Source organism: Larus michahellis, chromosome 6, assembly GCF_964199755.1.
Source record: "Larus michahellis chromosome 6, bLarMic1.1, whole genome shotgun sequence".
Classification (NCBI taxonomy): Eukaryota; Metazoa; Chordata; class Aves; order Charadriiformes; family Laridae; genus Larus; species Larus michahellis.
This window is the reverse complement of record NC_133901.1, coordinates 53,076,375-53,099,737: the sequence shown is the minus strand read 5'-3', so window position 1 is coordinate 53,099,737 and position 23,363 is coordinate 53,076,375. Positions and strand designations below refer to the sequence as shown.

Below are 23,363 nucleotides of genomic sequence, written 5' to 3'. Positions count from 1 at the left end.
TCCAGGTGTGTGCCTGATTATCTTCCCACACATCTTTTAACGTGTGTGTACTAAGCTGTTCGTACAGCTGATGTAGGTGTGTCTGGACTTTTCCCACTTTAAGCACATACGGAGTCCTCAGTCCTCAGCACAAAGAAAACGTACTCAAAAACTGACTTTATTATCTCTGTCTTTAGTTTATTTTGGTTGAAATCAGAGCTCTGATGAGGAAAAATGAAGCAGGGAGCATATATTTTCCTGCCCACTGCATGTCTGGACAGCATAGCTGAATGTATAGGCTTTGTATGCCTGGAGCTGGTGGGTGAGCTATTCAGGCCAGGACAGAGAGCCTGTCTGTGTCTTAGTCAGTACATCATTCCTGGCTCGCTTTTTCCACAAAGAGCCACCTAAATCTTTAAAGAACAGAGGCAGTTTGTTGGAGTAGAGGAAGGAAATTCTGTAGTTCTGCTAGCCCATTTTTTTAGTATCTCTTGAATCTTTCTGAGATTAAGGATGTGGTCCCAGGCATGCTGTTTTTTTTTTTTTTTCTCCTTTGAAACCAAACAAAAGGGCCTAGCTATAGATAAGGGCATGACAAGGAAAGTTAACCCTTGGGTTGCTAGTACCTTTTGGCTTTATTTCCAGCCTAACTCTGTCTGCGACTGTGACTGGATGGCACTGGCTCCCCTTCTTCTGAATGAAAAGAAAGACTTTAATGTCTTCCAGCAGGATCATCAAATGGAGTGAAGCGTTGCCAAGTTCAGTCTGAGCTGCAGGCCCCAGTGATTAAAAACAGGCCTGTGCCCTGAGGAGCCGCGGATGAGGCTGTGTGTCACTGGTTCCACGTTAGCTTTTCCTTGCAAGGCAGGGCAGTCCCTGTCCAGCCCGGGGATGCTGTCATATCCCGGTGGTTTCAGTACAAGCCCTTCTGAGACCTAGCTGAAGTGAGATGAGCTTTACAGAGCTAGCAGGACGCCGCCTTCTCAGTCTGCCCTGTTTGGCCCTGGGAGACTGAAGTAGGTGCGTCTGCTATGTCTCTTGCTAGTGTAGCTGTGAGAGTCCTAGCAGTAATTTTCCCGAGGGTAGGCTTCACATCAGGGCCCCCCAGCAGATGCCCAAGTGGAAGGCTTCTGTGAGCCCAGAATTGTCAGCAGCTCCAACTTGTCTGTGACAGTCCCTTTCCAGCCACGCTCCAAAGATAGCTCTTAGCTTGCTCCTTCTCTGAACCCTAAGAATAATTTCCTTTTCTAAGCCATGGACAAGCTCAACAGCCATCTCACAGGTGAATGATTTCTCCAAGGCCAATTTTCCAGCCCCACTGTAACTGCAGCTCTGTGCTTTCTTTCTGTAAACCCCAACCCTAATGCTCTTACTGCCAAAAGACTTGGCCTGAGAGCAGTCTTTCTTCTGAGCAGTGGCTTGAGGGGTCCTTGTCTATGGCTCAGCAAAAAAAAAATAGAGCTAGGATAGAGAGAAAGAAAAAGCATAGAGTTGCAGTGTAATTTGGGCTGCAAAGGGACAGCTGCAGTTACCAACAGACTTGGCTTTGGCGAAATATTTTGTCTGTGCAATGCTTGGTGACCTTTTCTATCCCTTCGATGGAAAATTAGGGTTCAGGGAAAGAGAAAACATAGATCTACAATTGGGCTGGAATGGGGCTGCCAGACCAATGTGGGAGGCAGCCAAGAGAGCTGGGCTGGGAGAAGTCTTTCACTCTGTCAATGGTTTCAGGGTCTTTTCTTTCTCTCTGCAAAGAAATTACCTTTGAGGGCCATGTGATCTCACCTGTGCAGCCCTTCAGCACACACTGTCACACAAGGAGAAACCCACACTTATGCCAGCTCCTTTTACTCATCATGTGATAGGTAGGCCAGCTTCATCCTCAGTCAGGTCGGTCTTGGTTTTATGGCTGTTTTTTCTTGTTACCCATTTGAAATGGTGTGGAGGGAGGTGAGCAGTATTGCAGTAGAAGAATATTATAGTGCCTTTGTTTCCTCCAAAGATTGCTGTTTCCATCCAGGAGAAAAAGGTGTTACCAACCTCCATGCCTGAGAAGGGGGAAAGACAAGGTCCCCAGCATCTGGTTCTGCAGTAGACACCCACAGTAATGTTAATACTGCACTTGTGAAACTTCCATCTGCTGCCCCTTCTGAATCTCAAAGCAGGTCTATCTCTATCTGTTATCTTAGCATCACATTCCTTAACCTCTGTGTCAGCGGTCTCTGTTTGGCTGCAGTCAACTTGTTACCTGGGAGTCACTGAGGGGTTGATTGTACCTATAGAAAGCTATTGCTGCTGTGATCCAAGTTGACTTTAAAGGCAAGAACTGATGTTGCCTGACATGTATTAGAACATGTTGCTGACCACAGAGCAGCTAAGGCTAGGGAAAAATAGGCAAAGCTTCACACTGCAAGTAGAGATTATGTTATGCATGCAGTTGTTCTGTGTATGCTTGTATATGTGTGTGTCTGACACTGCCTTTGTCCTTGCTCTGAGTTAAGTCTAGAACACCAGAACATGAGCTTCTGGAAAAACATTATCTCTGTGCTCTATACCTGGGGAATGCAGAGCATTTACCTCTTTCCCAGAGCCTTCTCTAGACAGGCCCTCTAGGAAAAAGGGCTGATTCAACAAGTAGAGATTTGAGAAAACAGGGCTATTATCCTGTAATTGCCCTGACATCTACCGCAGCCTGACCTCCCTAAACCTACATGTCTTGCATCTAGAAGAATGAATACCATGTATCATTTTAAGGAAGTAGATGGGTCTGGTGGGAGGAAGCCTGGCTCAGAGATTGATGTTAGGATATGGAGTTTTTTGTCTCTAAGGTGCACAGCTCGGGGTCTGGGCCCAAACCTAATGCTGAAGGACCTTGGTTTGCATTGTCCAGTGGCCCAGGATCAAACATTCAGGTCAGAGGGAGAAATGATCACTAGCGGAATAGCATGAGGGAGGTTTGACAGGACACGTGCTTTTCACAGCTGAGGGGCTTGCGCTGTAGCTTGCAACTCTTGTTACTTGGATCATTCCTGTGTGTATTTACTATGATATGCAATGTTGAGCAGAATCAGCAGGGAGGCTGAGAGATGAACAGGCCATGGAGACTTCACTTTTCCAGCTGTGATCTGGATTTGGAAGTTATCTGAGAAACGGGGCTGAAAAGGTTGTGCTTTCATGGCTGCCAACCCTCTGTAGGTGCTCTGGAAACTCTTGGACAATGCTGAGCCCCACGTACCAAACGGTTCTGCTGTGCCCCATCATGACAGCAGGGGTTACATGATGAGACTACAAACCAACCTGAGCAAAAGCAGGAAGAGGTTCCCTGTCCTAGAACTTAACTTCAGAGACACTCATCTCAGTGAAAATTCAAACAGATTAGAAATGAGAACTAGTAAAACCTTTACTCTGCAACAAAACCAATATTTACAGTGATAGAGATAAGTGACTCCCATGCTCCAGGGCATGCCCTCCTGCCAGGATAAGGAGGGAATTTCCTTGGAGACTCTTCATAGCCCTCCAGCTCTGATACTGTAATGCAGTTGTGTAGGCTGGGGTGTATGGAAGGTTTCTGTCTTCTGATGTATAACAAACTGGCAGGGAAAGGAAATTGGACTCTAGGATCCTTCTTGCATGTTTCATTCAGGGAGTTGAAACTGACAGTGAAAGGTTTGTTTCACTGAGGATTCAGCAGGGTTGGACTGAATATAGAAAGCAGGTACGGTTTGACATGATGTCTCCCATGACGGACAGTGAATGGTGGTTAGGAAACTTCCTGTCAGGAGTTATCAGCCTCCCGTGAATATAGCACTAAAATAAAAATGGAAAATGTGGTTACTAGCAGGAAGGTAAGTAGAGCCTTAAGAAACTACCAATTTCCCTGGCCTGGTATAAGCACATGCATGCATCAATTAAACACTGCTTCTGGCTGTTGGTTGCGAACACAGCATAACTCCAATATTGCATGCTGCTGTTTTTTTCAGACCTGCAGGATTAACTGAGTGCTGAACACATGATCTAAAGCTCCTTGATATGAGCAGAAAGCTTCCTGTTGCTTTGAGAAATATTTGAGTAGAATTTCCTATCTACTGTGCTCAGGTCTGATCTGAAATTGAGTAGGTTCTGGGATTCTCTCATTTACTGAATTCTTGTGACTGAAATATAGTTAACCTGGATGCTGTCCTCCCTGACTCCACCACACCTTGTAGGGTGCTAGAATTATGGTTTCAGAACACAACTCAGTGGCTGTCCTTTTAGATGGAGCAGTTTGTTGGTGGCTGAGATTGAACTAAGACCTCCGGGTCTTACAGTCTGGGCCTCTTCTGTGTTGTTGAAAAGATCTGGTGCCAATAGTGGCATTCAGCAGCTGGTGTTGACCAGGAACTCCAGTTTCCCCAAACAGAAAGGCAGTGCTTCATACGTGGTGATGTATGCCTACAGAAGATCTGACTTAAGAACTACCTAGGCCAATCTGTTTTTAGAGTATCTGGTGCTTCCGATATTTTCAAGGTGCAAGAAGTACAGCACACACATTTTAGTAGGAAGGGCAATATATTTTGCATGCATTTTACTCCAGCAATTTTAATTAAAGGAAAAGAAATAGAAATGCAAAGCTTGCAGGGTAGTTGGGGATTTTCACAATAGCCAATTTTAATGTTGACAACTGTATTCTGTCATGTTAGCAATCCCCTGCTAGTGGGATTGCTACCTGTTGGGCGGGACAGCTTTTTGAAGGGCAACTGTGTGACAGCTAAGAGGTGGGTGCACGTGGAGAGGAATTGTGTCCCATAAAGTCAGTGTAGCCTTTGCCTTGGCATTCTTGGGACAGAAGATGCAATGGAAGTATAATTACTTAATCCAGATTCAGCACAGCTGTGGATAACCATAAACATAATCTTAACCCCACATTCCTTGTGTATAATGAGATATAAACTGGATTAGGGTAGAGGATAGTTTGAAGCACTCTTAATCAGGAAAAAAAAATAAATCACTCAGCATGTAATTCTCAGTTTCAAAAATAATTTTATTGTTCTGAGTCTGTTAGAAACTGGACCTTCACACAGGTTCACCTCCTCCATTTGAAAAGTTTCCCTCATTGTACGCCCTGAGCGATAGCTCAAGAAGAGTTTAAGCTGACACCCAGATGTCTCTCATGCTTTCTGTTGGCAGGGATCTTTGGACAGCGATTGGAGGACACCGTACAGTATGAGAGGAAGTATGGCCAGCGTTTGGCCCCACTGTTGGTGGAACAGTGTGTGGATTTTATTCGGGAGCGAGGTCTTACAGAGGAGGGGCTCTTTCGGATGCCTGGCCAAGCCAACCTTGTCAAAGATCTGCAGGATTCTTTTGACTGTGGAGAGAAGCCCCTTTTTGACAGGTGAGTTGACATCACCGAATTCAGGCTGGTTTATCTGTGGCATGTAAAATCTGGCAGGAATGACCTTGCAGTGGCTATCCTAGTTTACATGTCCTTTCCACACTATTGTTCTTTTCATTTAAAGTGCTGCTGGGGCTTTCTCCTGCATGGTGTTGGGTGTGGAGGCCTTCATTCAGATAAGTGCTTGAGGAGATGGAGAAATTGAGCCCATTAGTCTAGATGAGGCTACTGCGGTGTAAGCACACGTTGAATGAAATGCATTGCTAGATTTGGGTGTGACATACTCAGCAGCTGGTGGGATTCCACCATAGAAATTGATATGACAGACGTGACCTAGGTGTTTTACTGCTTTCAGACGTTGCATTCTCCCTTGCTGCAATCACAGTGGATCTGCCCAGGGGCAATATCTTGCTCTTCCCCTTCCTCTGTCACCAGGTTTCAGAATAGTCACCACCATCTCACACATCTTCGCTGGCTGTGTTATACATGCAATGCATAGAATTGGTCAGCATGTCATAATAAAGCACTTTCTGACCCCAGAAGAATTCTTGGCCAAAATGAATTTTTTTTGCTCCATAATTTCAGCAGCTGAGGTGGAACATTTAGTTCAAAACTGAATATATCTTTTGATTTTCAACAAAACTGGAGTCAAATGTTTCTGAAATAAAAATAGCAATTTTGCATTTTTCTTCCCAGTATAAAAATGTTGATGTAATCAGTCCTTGCCTGGTCAAATCAAAGACATGCTAGCTGCTAGCTCTCCTGCTGACCATGCCAATGTCAGGGAGAAGCAAGGGCCAGCTGTTCCACAAAGCAAGGTGAGCCAGGAGCCAAGTGTGGTAACAAGGCTGGCAGATGCAGTGACGCAGTCCAGTGATCACCAGACAAGTCCACAGTGATGAGGCAGGTCCAAGATCAGGCTAAGTAATCTGTCCGTGAGTCTGGCTCCAGGTCCAGATCGACAGGGTCTGTAGCCAGGCACAGACATGGCTGTGTGGCAGTGGGAGTTTTAGCTCAGACACAGGATAAACAGTAGAGGCTCAGCTTAATATCGGCTCCCACGGGAAGAGTGTCAGCCCTGTCTCAGAGTGCTCCATCCAAGGTCAGCAAGGGAAGGGGGGCAGCTCTCAGCTGCACTATCTCTACATTGGCCCTGAGCCCAGACAGTCAAATCATCAGGAGGATGGTTGCTCTCAGGGCCCTTGCAGCCAAATCCTGTCCATACTCTGTAACTAACATTTCCAGATGTGAAGGTCAACATTATGCTAACCTAAACAGTGCTTTGAGAAATGGGCCTTGACCCTAACAGAGACCTTGAACTCTCAGGGATATTTGGATCCAAGGCCGTTGTGTAGAGCTAGCCGAATCTCTATCACAGGTCCAGAAGTGGGATCAGATCCGGGATCTTGACTTGGAGACCTGGCTCCATTTCTTGCTGGAACTCACTAGCACCGCTTTCCCAGGTGATGCAGGCAGCATCTGGTATATCGACAGCACGTTAACCCAGGGAATCACTTCCCCTGTACCTGCAGCCAGTCTTGACATTGCCAATAGCATGCTTGACTACTGCTGCAGGAGGAGCTAGCACCCTCCTGCATGGGTAGCACAGTGTTTGGTCTCATCCTAGGAAGAATATCCTTAGAGTTTATTTGGAACATTCTTCTAATTCTTCCCTCCTCTCAGCTTCCCAGACCACCCATCCTCCTCTCTTTGATTCTTAACCACAGTCAGTATTTGGTCCCTAAATAGAAGTGTCAAATATTTAGAGATATTTTCATGAAAAAATAAAGTTTGAAATCATCAAATTGTCTCACTTCATCTTTTCGTAAACTAAATCTTTGTATTTTTAATGAATGTCTGCATGTTCTAGTTTGGAATTAGGATCATCTTCGTTCATGAAGTGAACAAGGTTATTCTGGAAAATGCTTATATTCTGGAACAGGAGTATCTGCGCAAGGAATTAATTAGGAATGACAGTTTCACTTTCATGTTTTACCTTAGTCTAATCCATACTAACTTCATTGTCATGAAGATAAACCGAGCTCGCCCCCAGCATTTTTAAAGGAGAAAGCACCTTTATTTCCATAGGCATTTGCACTGGCTAAATAGATCAGTGCTAAGTCTCACCTTTAGCAGAGGCAGTAAAGATCTCCATGAAGGAATGCCTGCCTTTTGGGTAGTTGATGTGAAATGTGATAACTGAAGGTTCAGTACAGAGTTAAAGGAGGCAAGCCTAGGGGTATGTGAGTAGTGTGACAATAGAGGGTCTTCCAGTCATTGCCTTTTGCTCATTCCACCATGTCCACTGCATCTATAGTCACAGTGAAATGCTTCTCTTCCTAGCCAGCATAATTTTCTCTGTGTGCAACTAAAACTCTCCATGTATGGCCTAGGATGCCTAGGCAGCGGCAAATATTTTCTGCACATGTGAAATCCATATGCTTGTTTCCAAATCAGGTGCAGTGAAAGGAATATCATTTTCTTCCTAGTTGCAGTCAGTGCTTTTAGACGTCTTTTTGTATCTACAGTGATCTTGCAAATGCTGGAGCCTGCCTGCTCCGTGGTGTATTGGGTCTGTGCGATGACTGATAATTAAAATATTTATTCTTAAAAGACTTGCTTTTCCAATTTGGCTTTTAAATGCATATATATATTCTTATGAAAGGTCAGATGTTGCTGTTTTGGAAGTACCTCCAACAGCCTGCTCCTATTGCACTTCCATGCGGCTGAAAGTTTGGCTGGATTTCACACGGCCTTGTGGATGAAACGATAACCGCAGCCAGCAGACCTGAACCTGTAGCCTGGGCTCTGCTTCTGAGTGATAGTCAGATCCACCACCCATGCCTGAAACTCCACGCTAAAAAAGAAGAGCATTCATAATCAACTGAAGAAACCCACTATGTGAAACTGGTATTCTCAAATATGATGGAGATGATATGGAGCTCAAATATGATAGGAGTAGCATTATCGGGATTAACAGCAAGTGGTAGCTGCTGGCAGCTTCCTATTGTAATTTTTCCAGTTTCATTTTAGCTGTGTGTTCCAAAAATGCTTAAAAACATACTAAGCAGAAGAGATTCACCTTTTAGGTAGAGGTGAGGATTTGAAGCTCTGGTTACTGGTGTGGTTTTCTTGGAGTTCTTTAAAGACTGTCAGGGCAATGGTGGGTAGCTAGTGACAGAATCTGTTTAGACTTCCAACGGCTGAAACCTTTGAGGAGGTCATCTGCAAAATTAGCAAAGTTGTACCACAGGAGACTTGGAATGAGGGACAGGTATCGCCATACATCAAAAGCTGGATAGGAAATGGAAAGGGAAGAATAGGTGCGTCTTCATGTCATGGGATCTGACACCTGAACCCCAACTTAAAGCAAAGGAGAGAGAAGAGGAAAAAGAAGTTCCTGGAGCGGGAGAGAAAAGAAAAGCTGATATCCCAGCATAAAAAGATGGGCTAGGAAATGCCAGATACCCTAGCCTGGGGGAGGATATGTGACCCACAGGCTGGGCAGCCCTGCCAAATTGCAATAGAGGGCCTAGAGGAAATACAGCTTCCTCCATTTTTTTCTGAATGATTGATCCAGGACACTTGTGAGCCTGGTCCGTCAGACGCAGGTGGGTGCTGAGTGGGGAGAGTATTAGGCAGGAGGGATCAGTGAGAGGACCAGAGGTTATGTTTGATTGTGTGAGGATGCAGAGCAATCTTGTCAGTGCAACATGATCATGATGGACTTGCCTGGACCATATTGCACACATTCCTGATCCACATTGTCTGAGGAACAACAGCACCACCCTATCTTAAGCAGTATCATGGGCATAGCCCTTCCACTGCCTGTATAGCCTGAGATGCCTTTATACCTTGACAAAATGGGAGATTTCCCTTGTTCCCAGGTAGATCCTTCTGCCCTACAAACGTGTGGCAGTACAGCTTCCTTCCACGTGCCCACTTTGTCCCTGTCCCTAAGAAGAGGGACCTCGGTGCACCCCCCAAAAAAGGCATCAAGCTTTTGGGGTAGTGTGAGTTTCTAAATTTCCTTCCCTCTTCTCTATTGCAGCAACACAGATGTTCACACTGTGGCGTCCCTCCTGAAGCTTTACCTTCGAGAGCTGCCAGAGCCTGTCATCCCCTTTGCCAAATATGAAGACTTTCTTTCTTGCGGACAGCTACTCTCAAAAGATGAGGGAGAGGTCAGTGATCCTTCTAATCTGCCTCCTTCTACCTCGAAGATTGTTCCCAAGACTCAATGTAGTACAGCTTTCTTCTCATCACTCTTCAGTCTTGATTTAAAATCAGTAAAGTTCTCGGGAACCTTCCCCTGAATTTTCCTGAAGCTGTGAATTGGGCATTAATAGCACAGACTCCTGCTTGAAGCAGGAGCTTTTTTTAAGTCAGTCTTGTAGCCTCATGCTTCTTTCTTCTGAACAAAGCTGTTCCTTAGCTTAATCAGCAAAAGATGCAAGGTAGGAGATCTGGGTTCCTTTCCCAGCCTTGCTGTTGATTCGTTAACAAGCTGTGTGAAGTCACTCCCTTTTTCTGTGTTTTCAGTTTCATGTATCAGAACAGCACCTCTGCTTTCCAAAGTTTTTGGTTGATGAAACGTTGATCAGTGCAATGGTCTCTGTATTTCATAGACAAAAGACACTACAAAAGGGCAGGCTACGGTATTATCCCCAAATGGGAGAACTAATGCTATGAATACTTTGCCAGAACCTTCTTATGATGTTCGTCTCTTTGGTTTCCAGGCAAGGGAAGGGGCTGACAAAAGCCTCCAAGTCTGTGGCAATCATGGAAATTTTGATTCACTGCTTGGGAGGAGCAGGATAATTTACAATATGATTAATTGATCTGTTTCATCCATATTGTTCCTCTTGTGGTGATGCCTGAGCTCTTTGCTGACTGAAAAGGCACGTTGGATCTGGTCTAATATGGGTGGAACTGTGCCACCTTCTAAAACAGAGGTTTAAAGAAGCTGTAAGGGTTGTTACTAGTGGCAGCTAAAGAAGCAAAGGCCTGAGGGCTTGTAAGTCACAGTCCACAGTTCTGTTCTTTTTCTGTGTGTGGCCTCAAGAGCGTGCTCACATCTTTGTCTGTGGTGGGGATTGTAAAAACTGTTCTTTACTGAGAGTCTGGGGTTCATCTTTAGTTCAAGTGGCAGAGGGCTCTGGGGAGATTCGTTCCTTCATGATGGCCATAGGAAGGTGCTTGTTTGCATGCATCAAGGGTAGCGTATCTAGTAATGTCATTTTTTTACGGATAAAAGGCAAGTTTGCTACTATCTGTACTCACATCGTGTATCCTGTAGCCAACTCTGAGAAAGCAATTTTCTGTGCATGACACAGCACGTTACCACACATGGTTATGCATTTGCATCCTGGACACTGCCACGTCTGTGTGTCAGTGCACTAGTGTTGTCTTTTAATAGGTACAGGTATGTGTCTACTAGCTCTAAAATAGGCTCATTTTCTGCCTTATCCTCAGTCAACTCGGGCATCTCTGCAAGGTGCTGTGTAACAGACAGCGCGATGTTTGATTTCACAAGAAACGGCAGCATTTCTAAGGCGGCAGTGGGGCTGGTTTCATTTTGGTCGTAAGATGTGCAGACTGGGAAGCTTTGGATCCATTAAGCACTATTGCACAAGAGCAGAGACACTGCCAAGTTGGGCAAACATAATTCTATATCACTGTTCAGCTTATTAACTACGTAGTTTGCCTGATTTTGCCTGCACAGGCTGCAGCATTTTGCGAAGCAACATCTGCGTTGGTTTTGTGGGAGCAAGGCCAGACTCAAATGACTTGTAGTGCCGTATTCTCTTTGGATTAGAAAGGCACTAAGGAGCACTAGATAGCAAAAATGAAAGCTTACAAAATACGGTACTGCTGATAGTACAAAGTTGTCTTGTTAAGCTGCTGTTGTAAACATAACTATTTTCTTTTGTCAGGGAAGTCTGGAACCTCGAAAAGGGCTTTTTACTTTTTCAGAATGGAGGGTGGAGCGTGCACACCAAGGGTGGAGAGGCTGTACGTGCACAGCAGCACGTGGAACAGAATGCAGCACAAAGTCATACCCAGCCTGTAGGGCCTGACTCGCCTCCCACGTGGAAAATCCCCCTGCTCAAAAATGTGGTTTCATTCAAACCATAATCTTTTAGCACAAAATGATAAGGAGGGAATTTCAAAATCAAATGTTTCATTTTGAAAAAGTATTCGGAAACAATGTGCAATCTATTGTTTTAATTTGAAGTAGTGTTTTGTTTTCATTTTTCACTTGGAAGTTTTGAATGAGACTTTTGGACTCAAAATATCATTTTCTCTAGTTTTGTACAGCCACCCTTCCAATAAAAACAGAATTACTTAAGGCAAAATAGCCGTTCAGATAAAATTGTCGGCACCTTATGCTGCTACATTGTGACCATAGATAGGAATTATTATGATGTTAGCTTGGCCTAATCCCCATCTCCCACACTGCCCTAAGCTTTCCATTTTTCATTCGGATTGCTGTTCATTCTGCACTCAGCTATTCACTGGTGTTGGAATGCAAACAGAGAGGTAACAGAGGCCTTGAGTTGTACTGAGGCCTCCAGGTATCTCAGCAGGACTGAACTGTTAAACAAGATTTGATTCTGATCCCAACTGGTTGGGAGGAGAGATTGAAAATGAAAAACAATTTTAGAATAAGAGTAATTGAAAGTTCTTCAAATCTCTAAAGACTAATTTGAGTCTGAGATGTGTTGACATGGTAGTATTTTAGCCTTCACTGCTGCCTGTACGCTAGAGATGCACATGGCAGTTCTGTGGGCTAAGCATGTGGCTTTGAATTTTTAAAGAGGGATCTGAATTTGGGTGAACATCTGAAGCATTGCTAGTTTTCCAGCCCAACTAGAAGTTCCAAATTGATGCTGATCTATTATATGCTTTGCAAAATCCTTGATTTTGGGATCACTCCTGGGAAAGTATGCATCTGTGGTAAATTAGACACGCAGCATTTTCAAGGAGGTAAGAGTTATTATTGCAAAATACCATGATAAATGACATGCAGCGCCTCTATTGCTGGCTAGGCTGCAGCCAGAAACATGATCAGTGCTATTTGTTAATAACACAGCTCACATTTCTAGCTTGTATTTTCCTTTGCACTTTTGCTGTGGTGTTACAAGGCTCAGCCTTCTGCCATCTGTTGGTCAGGTGGTTGGTGGGTACAAATCTGTGGCAGAGCTGAAAAATGCCGCAGCAGGAGAGAAAGCTTTTTTTAACCTGGCAAGTGTTTGTACCTTGGCAAATATGAAGGTACTCTGTGTAACACCACGTTTGTGATTCCTCATGACAGAGCATGGATGATAAATGTTTAGAACTGTTTTTTCTTTCAGGTAACATCTTGTACCTTTAGATTATGTTTCCAGCTGTTCACAACTGCCTGCAGTTTCTGTTCCAAAGCCCACTCTTGCATCCAGTGGGGCCATGGTATTTGAATTCAGAGCACTTGGAATACAGTGCCAAATACCATCCTGATAGCTGTATTTGAAATAAAGTGGGTTACAGAGCAAAATTCAAGAGGAATTAGGTCTGTTAGCTCACCTATTTCCGGTTCAAACTCCTCATTTGAAAGCTGTGTGACCTGAACAACTGACCTTAACCTTCACATCCGTAGCAGCTGTCCTTGATGCAAATGTTTTCAGAAGTTTAAGAAAAGAAGATTGAGATTTTCAGAAGTGACTGGTCTTTTATTGGTGTTTCCATGGTTGTCACTGTTAAACCAGCATAATTTTAAAGGAATTAAAAAAGGCTTACTGTTTTTAAGAATTCTTTTTTAAGTTTCAGGTTTTTATTACAGGACTGCTTTTGTGCTGGGACATACAAAACAAAAAAGTGTCTATACATTCAGGACTTTAAGGATGGAGGCAGGAATACAGACTGGTTTCTGGATCTTTCTGACTTGTCTGGACCAGAGAAATCAGGAAGGTCTTGCAAGAGCCTGGCCAACAGAATCCCCTCCCTAACAGTGCTTAATAAATCGAGGAAGTTTTGAAATGAATGTCCAACTTGCACTACTTTGGCTAGGAACCAGCTGCTTCTGGAATTTCTCCATCATTAATTAGCAGCTATCACTCTTCCCAAATGTGCTTGGGTATCTGTTTTGCCACAAAAGGTTTAGTTGTCTCAAAAAATAAGCAAAACTCCAGGGCAACTGCAGCATTAACAGGAACAAGCAAATGATGCTTTGGACTGTGGAAGGACAATAGCTTTCTGAGTCAGAGTTTTTCATTAGACGATTTAAGTAGCTTCAGGGTTTTAAGTCATTCCTCCAGCGGATGTCTCATCTTACATTTTAATGTAAAGACAGAAATTTTATGAGGAAGTATGTCACAGCTCATAATGACTGCAAATGGAAGTAAGTAATTAAAAAGGAGGTAGTTGAATTGGAATGTTGTTTAGCTTTTTTAAGAAAAAACTCTGCTCAGTTGAGCATTATATACTATATATATAGTATATAACTATATACAGTTGAGCAGTTTATACTACACTCAATGTCTCAAAGTTTCAAACAGGCCAGGTGCTGAAAAGGCACGTTTGCTGATACATCTATACCAATGCCAGTGGGCAGACTTTGAAGACTAGCAGGCCTCGCTAATTGAAGGCTTCTCATCAACCGTTAAAGCTGACAGGAGGATTTCCACTGATTTTGAGACCTGAATCAGGTTCTGGAGACTGTGATTTTGGTAAGGCACAACACACTGGATGACTTCTTTAAAGCAAAGCCTGCTGGTGCTATTACCTGTTGTTTACGGTTTGATTCTGGAAAGAGGACTTTGTAGTACCAAAGAAAGTCACCTCTGCTTTGCATCATTTATATTAATAGCCCTCCTTCTTGTTTTTCCTGTCCCTCAGGGTACCCAGGAACTGGTTAAACAGGTGAAGAATTTGCCCCAAGCCAACTACAACCTCCTCAAATACATATGCAAGTAAGTGAAATTAATTAACACTTGAAAAAGTCACCAAGTTTTGTGAGGTTCAGTCTTATATGCAAATAATTTACTGTGAAAGCATGAATATTCAAACATCACTTACGTGTAAGTTAGTACTCCTATAAAAATGTGGAGGTGAACATGCAGCCTGCCTGAAGGAAGCTCTTGGTTTATCCAAGAGCATCAGCCAAGCAAATTGCTGTCACCCACAGCCTTGGCAGCAGGTATGAATGATACTAATATATTATATTGTTTATTTCAGAAGCACTTAAAGACCAGTAAAGAAAGACATTTTTTCCAGGTACTGCACACTTGGAAGACTTATGACAGAAGCTGAGTAGCAGATGCAGTCAGAATAGCCAGTCTGGCCTCAGCTCGGGTTTGGAAGTGTGGTTGGGAGTGGCTTCCCCTTGGAGTACCAGGGACTCTGCAGCCTTGTCTCCCTCATCTCTCTGCTGACTCTCCCAGTTTTTGCAAAGTGGGCTGGAATGTGTTTTGGGAGCTGGAACGAACTGTTACCCTAGTTACAGCATAGTGAACTTCATGCTGTATTCTAGTCTCCGTGGTAGTTAGTCCCTTTATGACCAGTGGGATTTGCACATCTGGAGCAGGCAGTAGACACAAACACTGACATTGAAGCCCATGACTTATTCAAGAGAAGTCAAGCCCTTCCCAAGTGTACAGACAGATAGCATTTCTGAAATGTATTTTTTGAATGCTTAAAAAAATTTATTTTGCCTCACTATGTACTTCTATAGCCATTTGTTGTAATATCTGAGCACCTCATAACATGAATGGCTGAGGCAGGGGAATATAATTATACATGTTTCTAAGTGAAGAACTGAGGAAAAGAAAGGCAAACAGATTTTTTTTTTTGACTTAGTGAAGAAAACAGGATTCTTGTGTCTCAGCATAGCGTCCGCTACAGGGCAACGCCGCAGAAAAAAAGGGAGTGCCTAGAAAAGTCATACTGCAAGTAGGAGCATTCAGAAATTTGCCAAGTAGTGCAGAATGACAAGGAAACTTTTTCCCTGCCAAAACCCATCCAATCATCCAAAAATTTACAACAGTTTAGGAAACAGTACAGACAGACTGAGACTGTTCACTTTTGAGGCCACTGAGTCCTCTTTCCTGCTATTGTAGGTTACCATATAGTCCTTTCTACAACTTGGCTAATTATGTACGAGCTATTTAGGTGTTTGTTACAGCCTTTCTCTTACTACAGCTCCTATTGGGAGGCTGTTCCAAATTACAAAAACATTAACTGTTAGAAACTTTCTGCTGATTTCCAGCTTATACGTATGGATAGCCAGTCTGTCTGGATTTGTTCATGTGCTGTCTTTGGCTTGCATGATCTTTTTCTTGTGTTGACGTTTGCCCAGTCGATGCATTCATAAGAAGCATTTGGGCCACCTCTTTATCTGAATTTTGTTAGATTCAAGCAACAAAGCTCTTCCCACAGGCTGCAAGTTCTAGGATAAGGAGATGAGTGAAAGGTCTTTTTACGTCTTTTATATCTGTAAGTGAAAACTGGCAGAAGTCAATCTGTGTAATTGAAGAATTCCTATAAAAATGTGAAAATGTTTTTTCATACACAGTAAAAGGCAGGATCCCTGGCAGGCTGTTCTGGCAGAAACCATCCTGTCCTCTCGTGATCATACACTAGGGGGGATCTGGGGTTATTACTGAGTATCTAAGCTGCATTAGTCCCTAGAAGCATTTCAGGTATTAGGGTTGTATAAACACAAGACAAAACTGTTCCTGCCCCAGAATGCCTACAGTCTGAGAAGTGACTTATTATTCCTCTCCTTTGATTTTTCTGGGGGGGCTTTTCAAGGTTCCTTGATGAAGTTCAGGCTCACTCCAGCGTTAACAAGATGAGTGTCCAGAACCTGGCTACAGTGTTTGGACCAAATATATTACGGCCCAAAATGGAAGATCCAGTGACCATGATGGAAGGTAGGTACTATTTGTGTGAGATAACACAACACCTGTGTTTTGGAGCTGTAAGAGTATGTTGAAAGTCATACATTCATTGGTAGCTCTATTACATGACTGCACAGTCAGGAACAAGTCAAGCAATCACTTTCATCAGTGCCTGTGAGGAGATGTACCAGTCAGCCTCTGCTATCCCACTCACCGCTGGTTGGGGAGTGTCTATCCCCTCCACCACATGGAAATGCCTCTGCCCTCTTCTAAGTTGTTTTGTGAAACTCTCTTTGAACCCACTGCTAAAATGAAAAGTCAGGCGTTCTTCAGGACCGTGCTTAAGTACCAAACTGCTATCATGTAGTACTGGTGCATTTTGGTGGTTAGACAGCTCCCTGTAAAGGACATCCAGTCCACAATGGAACAGGTACTGTCATTTTTGCTGTGACACAGTGGCCATAACTAGGTGTCTTAGAATTGTTGTGGTCTAAGCAGGCTGTGTATGGGTCAGAACTTGACAGAACCTGAGGAATAAGTTGAAAAACACTTAATTTTGGATGTAAAAATCTGAAGCTTGAAAATTATCTACCTCCATATGGGTCAGGAGATGCCCAGGGTATGATCTCTGTCTGGCTGACACTATAGCCCCTCTCCCAGGTGGCACTGGAGCACAACTATTGTGATGCAAGTTTTAGCAGGGTATGTGCATCAAGTTTTGTGGGATCTTGGCAAGCTTGGAAAAAGAATTGATGGATTCATCCAGCATTAGGCACAGGTGGAGATGCTGTGCCCCCAGGATGTCTGAACTCAGCCCTGGCACTGCTCCCTAGCTGTAGGGGACAGCTGACGTGGTGTCCTGTGTGATGGAAATCCTTCACAGAACATCAGCATTATCACATCTTAGTAGCAGCCGTGTCTTTAGCGCTGCACAAGTGACCTCTGAAAGGCACAGCAGATGTGTGCCGCACAGATGGCAACTCACTATAAGGTAACAGGCCAGCTCCAGAGCATGGCCTGACATGCTGTAGTTGTTCAGGGACTCAACCTGACACAGAGATGTGGTCCATATTATTAAGGGTAGATTCTGAGATCTTCCCCTCAAAGTGGGGAAGGTATAAAAACGTGGGGAGGAGGAAAAGGGAGTGCAAGAGCAGATGCTGGGTTATTCAGTATTATGAAGGTGGGGATGGCAGAAACCTCGATCTGTTGTGTGATGCTGTGACTTCCCCTAGTGGCCAGGTGGCCAGCGTTGATAAGAATCTTACAGCCTTGGCCAACAGCATGCTTTTTGTTCAGTTGGTGCAGATGTCAAGTTTGGGTTCAGTTCACCTCAGGCATTTCATTATGCAGTTCAGCTGATGGCAGAGGTGCTTGTACTGCCTGTAGGTGCCCAGGTGCCACAGATGCTGTGGTCTCATGGTCTCTCCTAATCATCAGATAAAAACAATACAGTGACCTGACCTGGAATTCTGTATTACCAGAATTGTAGAAGAACAGGGAACTGGTGACTGGGTTTTTAGACTTAATCATTGTACTCATAAGCAACAGCAATGGCAGTGTTTTGTTTTATTGTTAGTTGAGGATAGAAGATTGGTTAAATAGAAATAATGGAGAAGTGGAAAGACTCTCAATAAATTTTTTTTAGCTTCAGGGTAAGGTGGATCTGCTGAATCAACTGATAACAGAAAAATACTGCTGCCAGTTCTTAACAAGAAGCACTTTAATTGTGTTTCTCTTCCAATTTAAACCATGAATTTCAAATAGATATATCTGAAGTTTGACAGATGAATTGTTAGGAATGCCCTTATCTTCAGAGTTTTATTTCTCCCCCTGCTTTCACAGACATAAAATAGAAGTTGTAGGTGAGCTCAGTACCTCTTTCAGGCTGAAGCCGCATTATTGAATTCAAGCTCTTATCTTGAACCCCTGAGTATGTTAGTCTTATTCCCTATTTCAGACAATACGTAAAGATAGAATTACATGTTCACTCTTTTTAAGGTTTTCCTCTTTTGTAGAAAGTGCTTTGTATTAGGTTTGGTAAGTGGTGTTCACTGTTAGTTTATAATGGTCTACTCCACTACTGCCAAACAATGACAACTCATTTATGTGGATTTAAATTTTGCAAGTACTTTCTGTACTTGCTGTACACCCTCTGCAGGTGCATGCATCATACAGATGTCATACTTTCTGCAAGTTTCTCTATACACTGAGTGCAGCAGAAAGCCTCAGCTGAAATTTCTGGTTCTTCTATAAACACTAGCTCTGAGTCTGTTAAGACTGTGAAACTGGATGCAACGTAGTTGTGGAAACCCGCTGGTTTTGGAAGCTGGACAGAGGAGGTGCTTTATCCCAGCGAATAGGTTAGTGTGTTCAGGATCCGGCATGCATCTCTTCACAGGTCTGTGCTGTCCTGCATGGATGCAAACACTGAGATTGATGGCTGGCTCTGAACCCCATGACTTGGTGTGGCCCTGTTTTCCAGGTGTCCTCCTCCTCTGTCATCCTCAAAGGTGTCCTTAAGCATGCACATTTATTAATCATTGCTAGTGATCACCTGTACTCTGCTAGTCAGCTACACTCATGAGCTGGACTGACACCTACATCCTTCACAGTCCCCGTTTCCAGCAAAGGGAACGATTCCTGTTGCTCGCAGTCCTGTACAGAAAGAAAGGCCCAGAGCAGTTGTTTGTGCAGACCCATTGCAGTGCATGGTGGCCACAGGCCTGCCTCACAAGGAGCTCACAGGGCATCTCACAGACACGGGGTGAGTGTCTGAGGTCTTCCATGTCTCATCAACTGCTTGCCTTTTTTTCTCCCCACAGGCACCTCACTAGTTCAGCACCTGATGACAGTGCTGATAAGTGAACAGGGCCGAATTTTTGCTGTTCCCCAGGCAGATGTGCCAGGGAGCCAGCTGGAAATCAGACCTGTTCGTCAGCGCAGTACCGTGGAGTGGATCTCTGAGGAGGACGGGGAGGACAGCAGGTCAGAGAACAGCATTGCCGGCCCCGCTGATTTGCCTTCGAGCAATGCTGTGGCACTAGAGGCCACTCCTGGACCTGCAGTGAAAAACACGCCTTCAGAGCACAGTGGCAAATTGCCACAGCCTGCCACTAGCCCCAGTAAAAAAGTGCAGACGCTGCCTCCGTGGAAATACTCCTTCCGCCAGCAGGGAGCACGGTCTGTGAGTCCAAAGCTGGGCAGCTCATCCTTAGATATCCCCAACCTCTCCTCCAGTGGGAACTGGCTGATGAATGGACTGTACTCCCTCCGAGGCCATCGCCGGACAGCCTCTGGGGAGCGAGTGAAAGACTCGTGTTCTTCCCAGAGACTCTCTACCTATGACAACGTCCCTTCGTCCAGCCTCTCCCTCAGCACACACAGTATGGCCAGCACCACATGGTCTACATCATCGTGTGAAATCTCCGTGATGGACTCGGTCAGCAGCTGCCCAGCCTGCCGGGCCAGTGACTCTTCTGCTTTAAGCTCTCTCAAAACCGAGTGGGTAACTCAGGGCTCGCTGTCTCAGAGTGAGGTCAAGACTGCAGATCTGGAGAACAGCATCGACAGGTTTGACGCATGCAGCAGCAGCAGCAGCAGCGAACAGAGCAACCCGGCTGCAGCTTCCAGAGACTCTCTGAAATGCTCTAAGGCCTTACAGAGCTTGGTGGTGGAGCTAAAGACAGAACTGAGCAAACAGAGGACTGAGTATGAGACTAGTATCAAAAGGTAATGTCATCTGCTGGGGGGGGGGACAAGGAAGTCGTCTGTCAGCATTACCCCTGTTTGAACACGGGTGTGGGCTACCAAGCGTATCAGGTTCTCAGACCTGGAGTTTGGGGTTGGGAGACAGCGGATTTGGTTCTGTTTTTTCCTCACTACTATCTAAATGCAACTTTTCACTCTCTGATCTAAGAGAATCCAAAATACATGATTTCCATCACACAGGGAATTCCAATATTTCACATTCTATGTTTTCACTGGAACTGCACAGGTAATGGCAAAGTCTGCTCTTTCTTGGTGTCCTGAGAGAAACAGCAAAGAAAACATCTTGGAGGGAGGGATTGGGACCCAGGATAGTCAGGCCTCAACAAGGAACTGTGCAGGTGCTGAGATTTGTACCAAATCAGTCTGAAATTCAGGGTTTCTTGCTGCTTTTCCCAACAGAAACATTCTTCGAGAAACTGATCTTGACTGTTCTCTGGGTGGATTTTTTTGGTTGTGGTGGTGGTGCTGCATCTCAGTTACAGCTTTTTCAGCAGCCCTTTGGTGTTGAACTTCTAGAAACCTCGCTTTTGATTTTTGATGTACTTGCAGTGGTCCTTTTGCTCACGTGGCCAGGCACTGACCCAAAGTAGCAGCAAGGTGCTCGTTGTACGGCAGATCCATGAATTGTGTAGTTCTTTTCCCACTCTGATGTTTACTTGCACAACTGCAGCTGCTGGTGCTGTACTGTACATCTGTGCTCACAAAAGTTCCAGTTTTCAGGAGAGATGTGTGTGAGGGCAGGGGCTTAGGAAGTAGAAAGTATTAATAACTAGGAAGTCATAGGTATTCATTTGTGTGAGTTAGTATACGAGGTTTTATGAGTGTAAGTGCTTAATAGAATGACTTTCAGGCAAGTACTCAGAGAAATATGTGCATGAAGTATTGTTGCTTAATATACAGCTATATGCAAAATTGCACACCATCTTATCATACAGAAGAGTCATCACTGGCCTGGGCTCTGCAGCACTGGTACTTTGCACTGAAGAAGGGCTGTAGTCCCATTTCTTACAAGTAGTTAAGTTCTCAGCTTTTTTTGTCTGTTAAGGTCATAATTTATACTCCTTCAATTATTAAAACTCTGGTAGCATTTACCTGCCTCAATTTCCAATCAGTATCCCAAACACGGTACCAAAAGCACATATAACTGTTTGTAGGGATTGCATAGCACAGCTTTAGGCTACGTTTGTTGCCTCCTTTTTCTTGTTAAAGTCATTTCCTAAAAACGTATCTGAACTGTGATCTCTTTGAGTGGGCCAGCTGTTAGGGTAGGAATTTCACATGCTACCGTCCTGCTTTATTTTATGATTTCCTATGGTGGTGCCTTGGCAACCTCTGCAGCTTCTCTGCCTCCTGCATTGTACTGCCTTGGTGTGTGAAGCTGGAAGGAGATTCGAGCCTTGTAGCAGTTTCAGTTCCCACCTAACATAAAGGCTTGTTGTGTTCTGGGTAGAAGAGCTGATGAGAACATCACCGCCAGTTGTTCCAACACACCAGCATGGTGTGTTGGAAAAGGTCTGTGAAGGAGGGAGGGATGGTAGTTCATGGCTTATTTTGGTTTTTTTAGACGTCCTCCTGATGCGGAATGGAAGGGAAATGAGGGTATGTGCCTTGCATTTAATTCTGCAGAGCTGCCCTGCCAAGCCTTGTTGCAAGGATCCAGAGTAATAAACAGAAAGGAGAGCAGGCTGCAAAACTTGGAAATGTGTATATGCACAATTTTTCCTGCTGCCAGGGGGAAAGAGATGGCTTTCCACCTCTTATCAGTAAAACTGTTCCAATGGGGCCTTCAGCTGTTGAGATCAGGGACGTCCAGGAAAGACCTGTTCTTCATTCCAGCTGTTGAGCAGTTTCAGGTGCTCCAGTTCTAACACCTGCCTCTCCCCTGCAGCTCGCCAGGGACAGGGCACCCTGGCTGGAGGGGAGGGCTATAAATTGGCCAGGTCTCACAGGGCAAAGTAGCTAAGAGGAAAATGCCTAATGAACTAACAGTTTCATAAAACCAGGCAAGATGCAATCACTGCCTTTTTGTATTAAACAGGATGACTCCAGCTGTTCAGGATTACAGCCCGAAGGATCTTGCTGTCAAGTCTGAGAATTTCAAGCCAAGTTTTTCAGCTCTCAAAAATTTTGCAATGTTTTTACTACATCTGCAGCAATTTACATGTGGAAAAATATGTTCCTTTTGAGACTGCGTGAAAGTCTGCTCCTTTGGAAAGACAGGAGCTAACTAGCAAAGAAGGGAGGCCACTTAGCAGGAAAACTTTGGGCTGCCTCAGTAGCTTTATTTTATCGAAGGTAATTTAGTCCCCAAAAGTAATAATTAGTTCCTTTACAATTGTATGTGTGCTTGTGTGGTTTGCAGAACTACAGTGTGTGTAGCAGGGCATGTTTTAATGAAGGAATATGAGCTTTTTGTTGGCACATACGTAAGCGGAGGGAAAGCAGAGTCAGTATCTGCCTGGGGCAGAGGTAAGGAACACTTGCTGATGGAAAAGCTGTTATTTATCATCATCAACTGCCCGTTTTCTCTCTCTTAGTCAGAGGGAGGCAAGTTTTATGGCCTTCCTGTAACCAGTCTGTTCCAGAGCATTTCTCCCTCAAGGGTAGTATAATTATCAGGCATTCTCTGCTGAGTTTCAGTAATTCAAGTTTACCACCTGGGACTCTTAAGAAACTGGAAGTATCTTGGAGAGGTCTATTAATGTTGTGTATGAAGAAAGGCACTAAGTACTGTGACCCTATGCAATGCAGAGCATGGACAGCTGGTCTAGGCGCCTGTAGCTGACCCCTAAACTTTGTGGTGGAAAAATTTAATTGGTAGCTCAGAGCTGTAGGATGTAACAAAAATGTTATAAAAGGTGTGTGTGGGGGGGAAGTATCCCGGCTTCAGAAGAGTCCTCTTGTATTATCTGGGTGATAAAATTGTGCCTTGAATTGAGAGGGACACTTTTTTGCAGAGAAGCTACACGTATCTGTTCACTCAACCAGTGCAGCTGTTGGGCTGCTGGACTTTGTGATCAGGGCACCCGCATGTGGCTTCCCTAATTTGTTGTGAAAGTTGTGACAATGATCGTAATGTCATCCTAAGCTGCATGTGAAGGAACAGTTTAAGGGGCTGCGCTGCATTGCCTGCATAATTGCCCCTGTCTAAAGATAACCCTTTCATGTTTCACAGGGGAGCCAGGCACTCCTGCTTCAGAGTTGGGTATTATACTGATCAATGAACCTAATAGGTGGTGATTATTTTTTTAATTATTTTTCTAAAGCTAGAGAAGGGACCCTTTTCCTACAAAGACGCCTAATTTTTAAAATTTCCCTTTCTGAATATTCTAGTGATCATAAATTGCTATCTGGATATA

The 23,363-nt window shown here is 44.2% G+C and overlaps 1 protein-coding gene across 8 annotated transcripts in view; it reads left to right on the top strand.

Moving 5' to 3' along the window:
- ARHGAP22 (Rho GTPase activating protein 22) overlaps positions 1 to 23,363 on the top strand; it is a 161,000-nt gene that overhangs the window by 132,919 nt on the left and 4,718 nt on the right. For all 8 annotated transcript variants that reach the window (XM_074591170.1, XM_074591168.1, XM_074591171.1 and 5 more), the window contains 5 exons: positions 5,146 to 5,353; positions 9,405 to 9,537; positions 14,231 to 14,304; positions 16,145 to 16,266; positions 19,059 to 19,965. In XM_074591170.1, the coding sequence (XP_074447271.1) occupies positions 5,146 to 5,353; positions 9,405 to 9,537; positions 14,231 to 14,304; positions 16,145 to 16,266; positions 19,059 to 19,965 (1,444 nt within the window). The remainder of the gene's footprint in view (positions 1 to 5,145; positions 5,354 to 9,404; positions 9,538 to 14,230; positions 14,305 to 16,144; positions 16,267 to 19,058; positions 19,966 to 23,363) is intronic.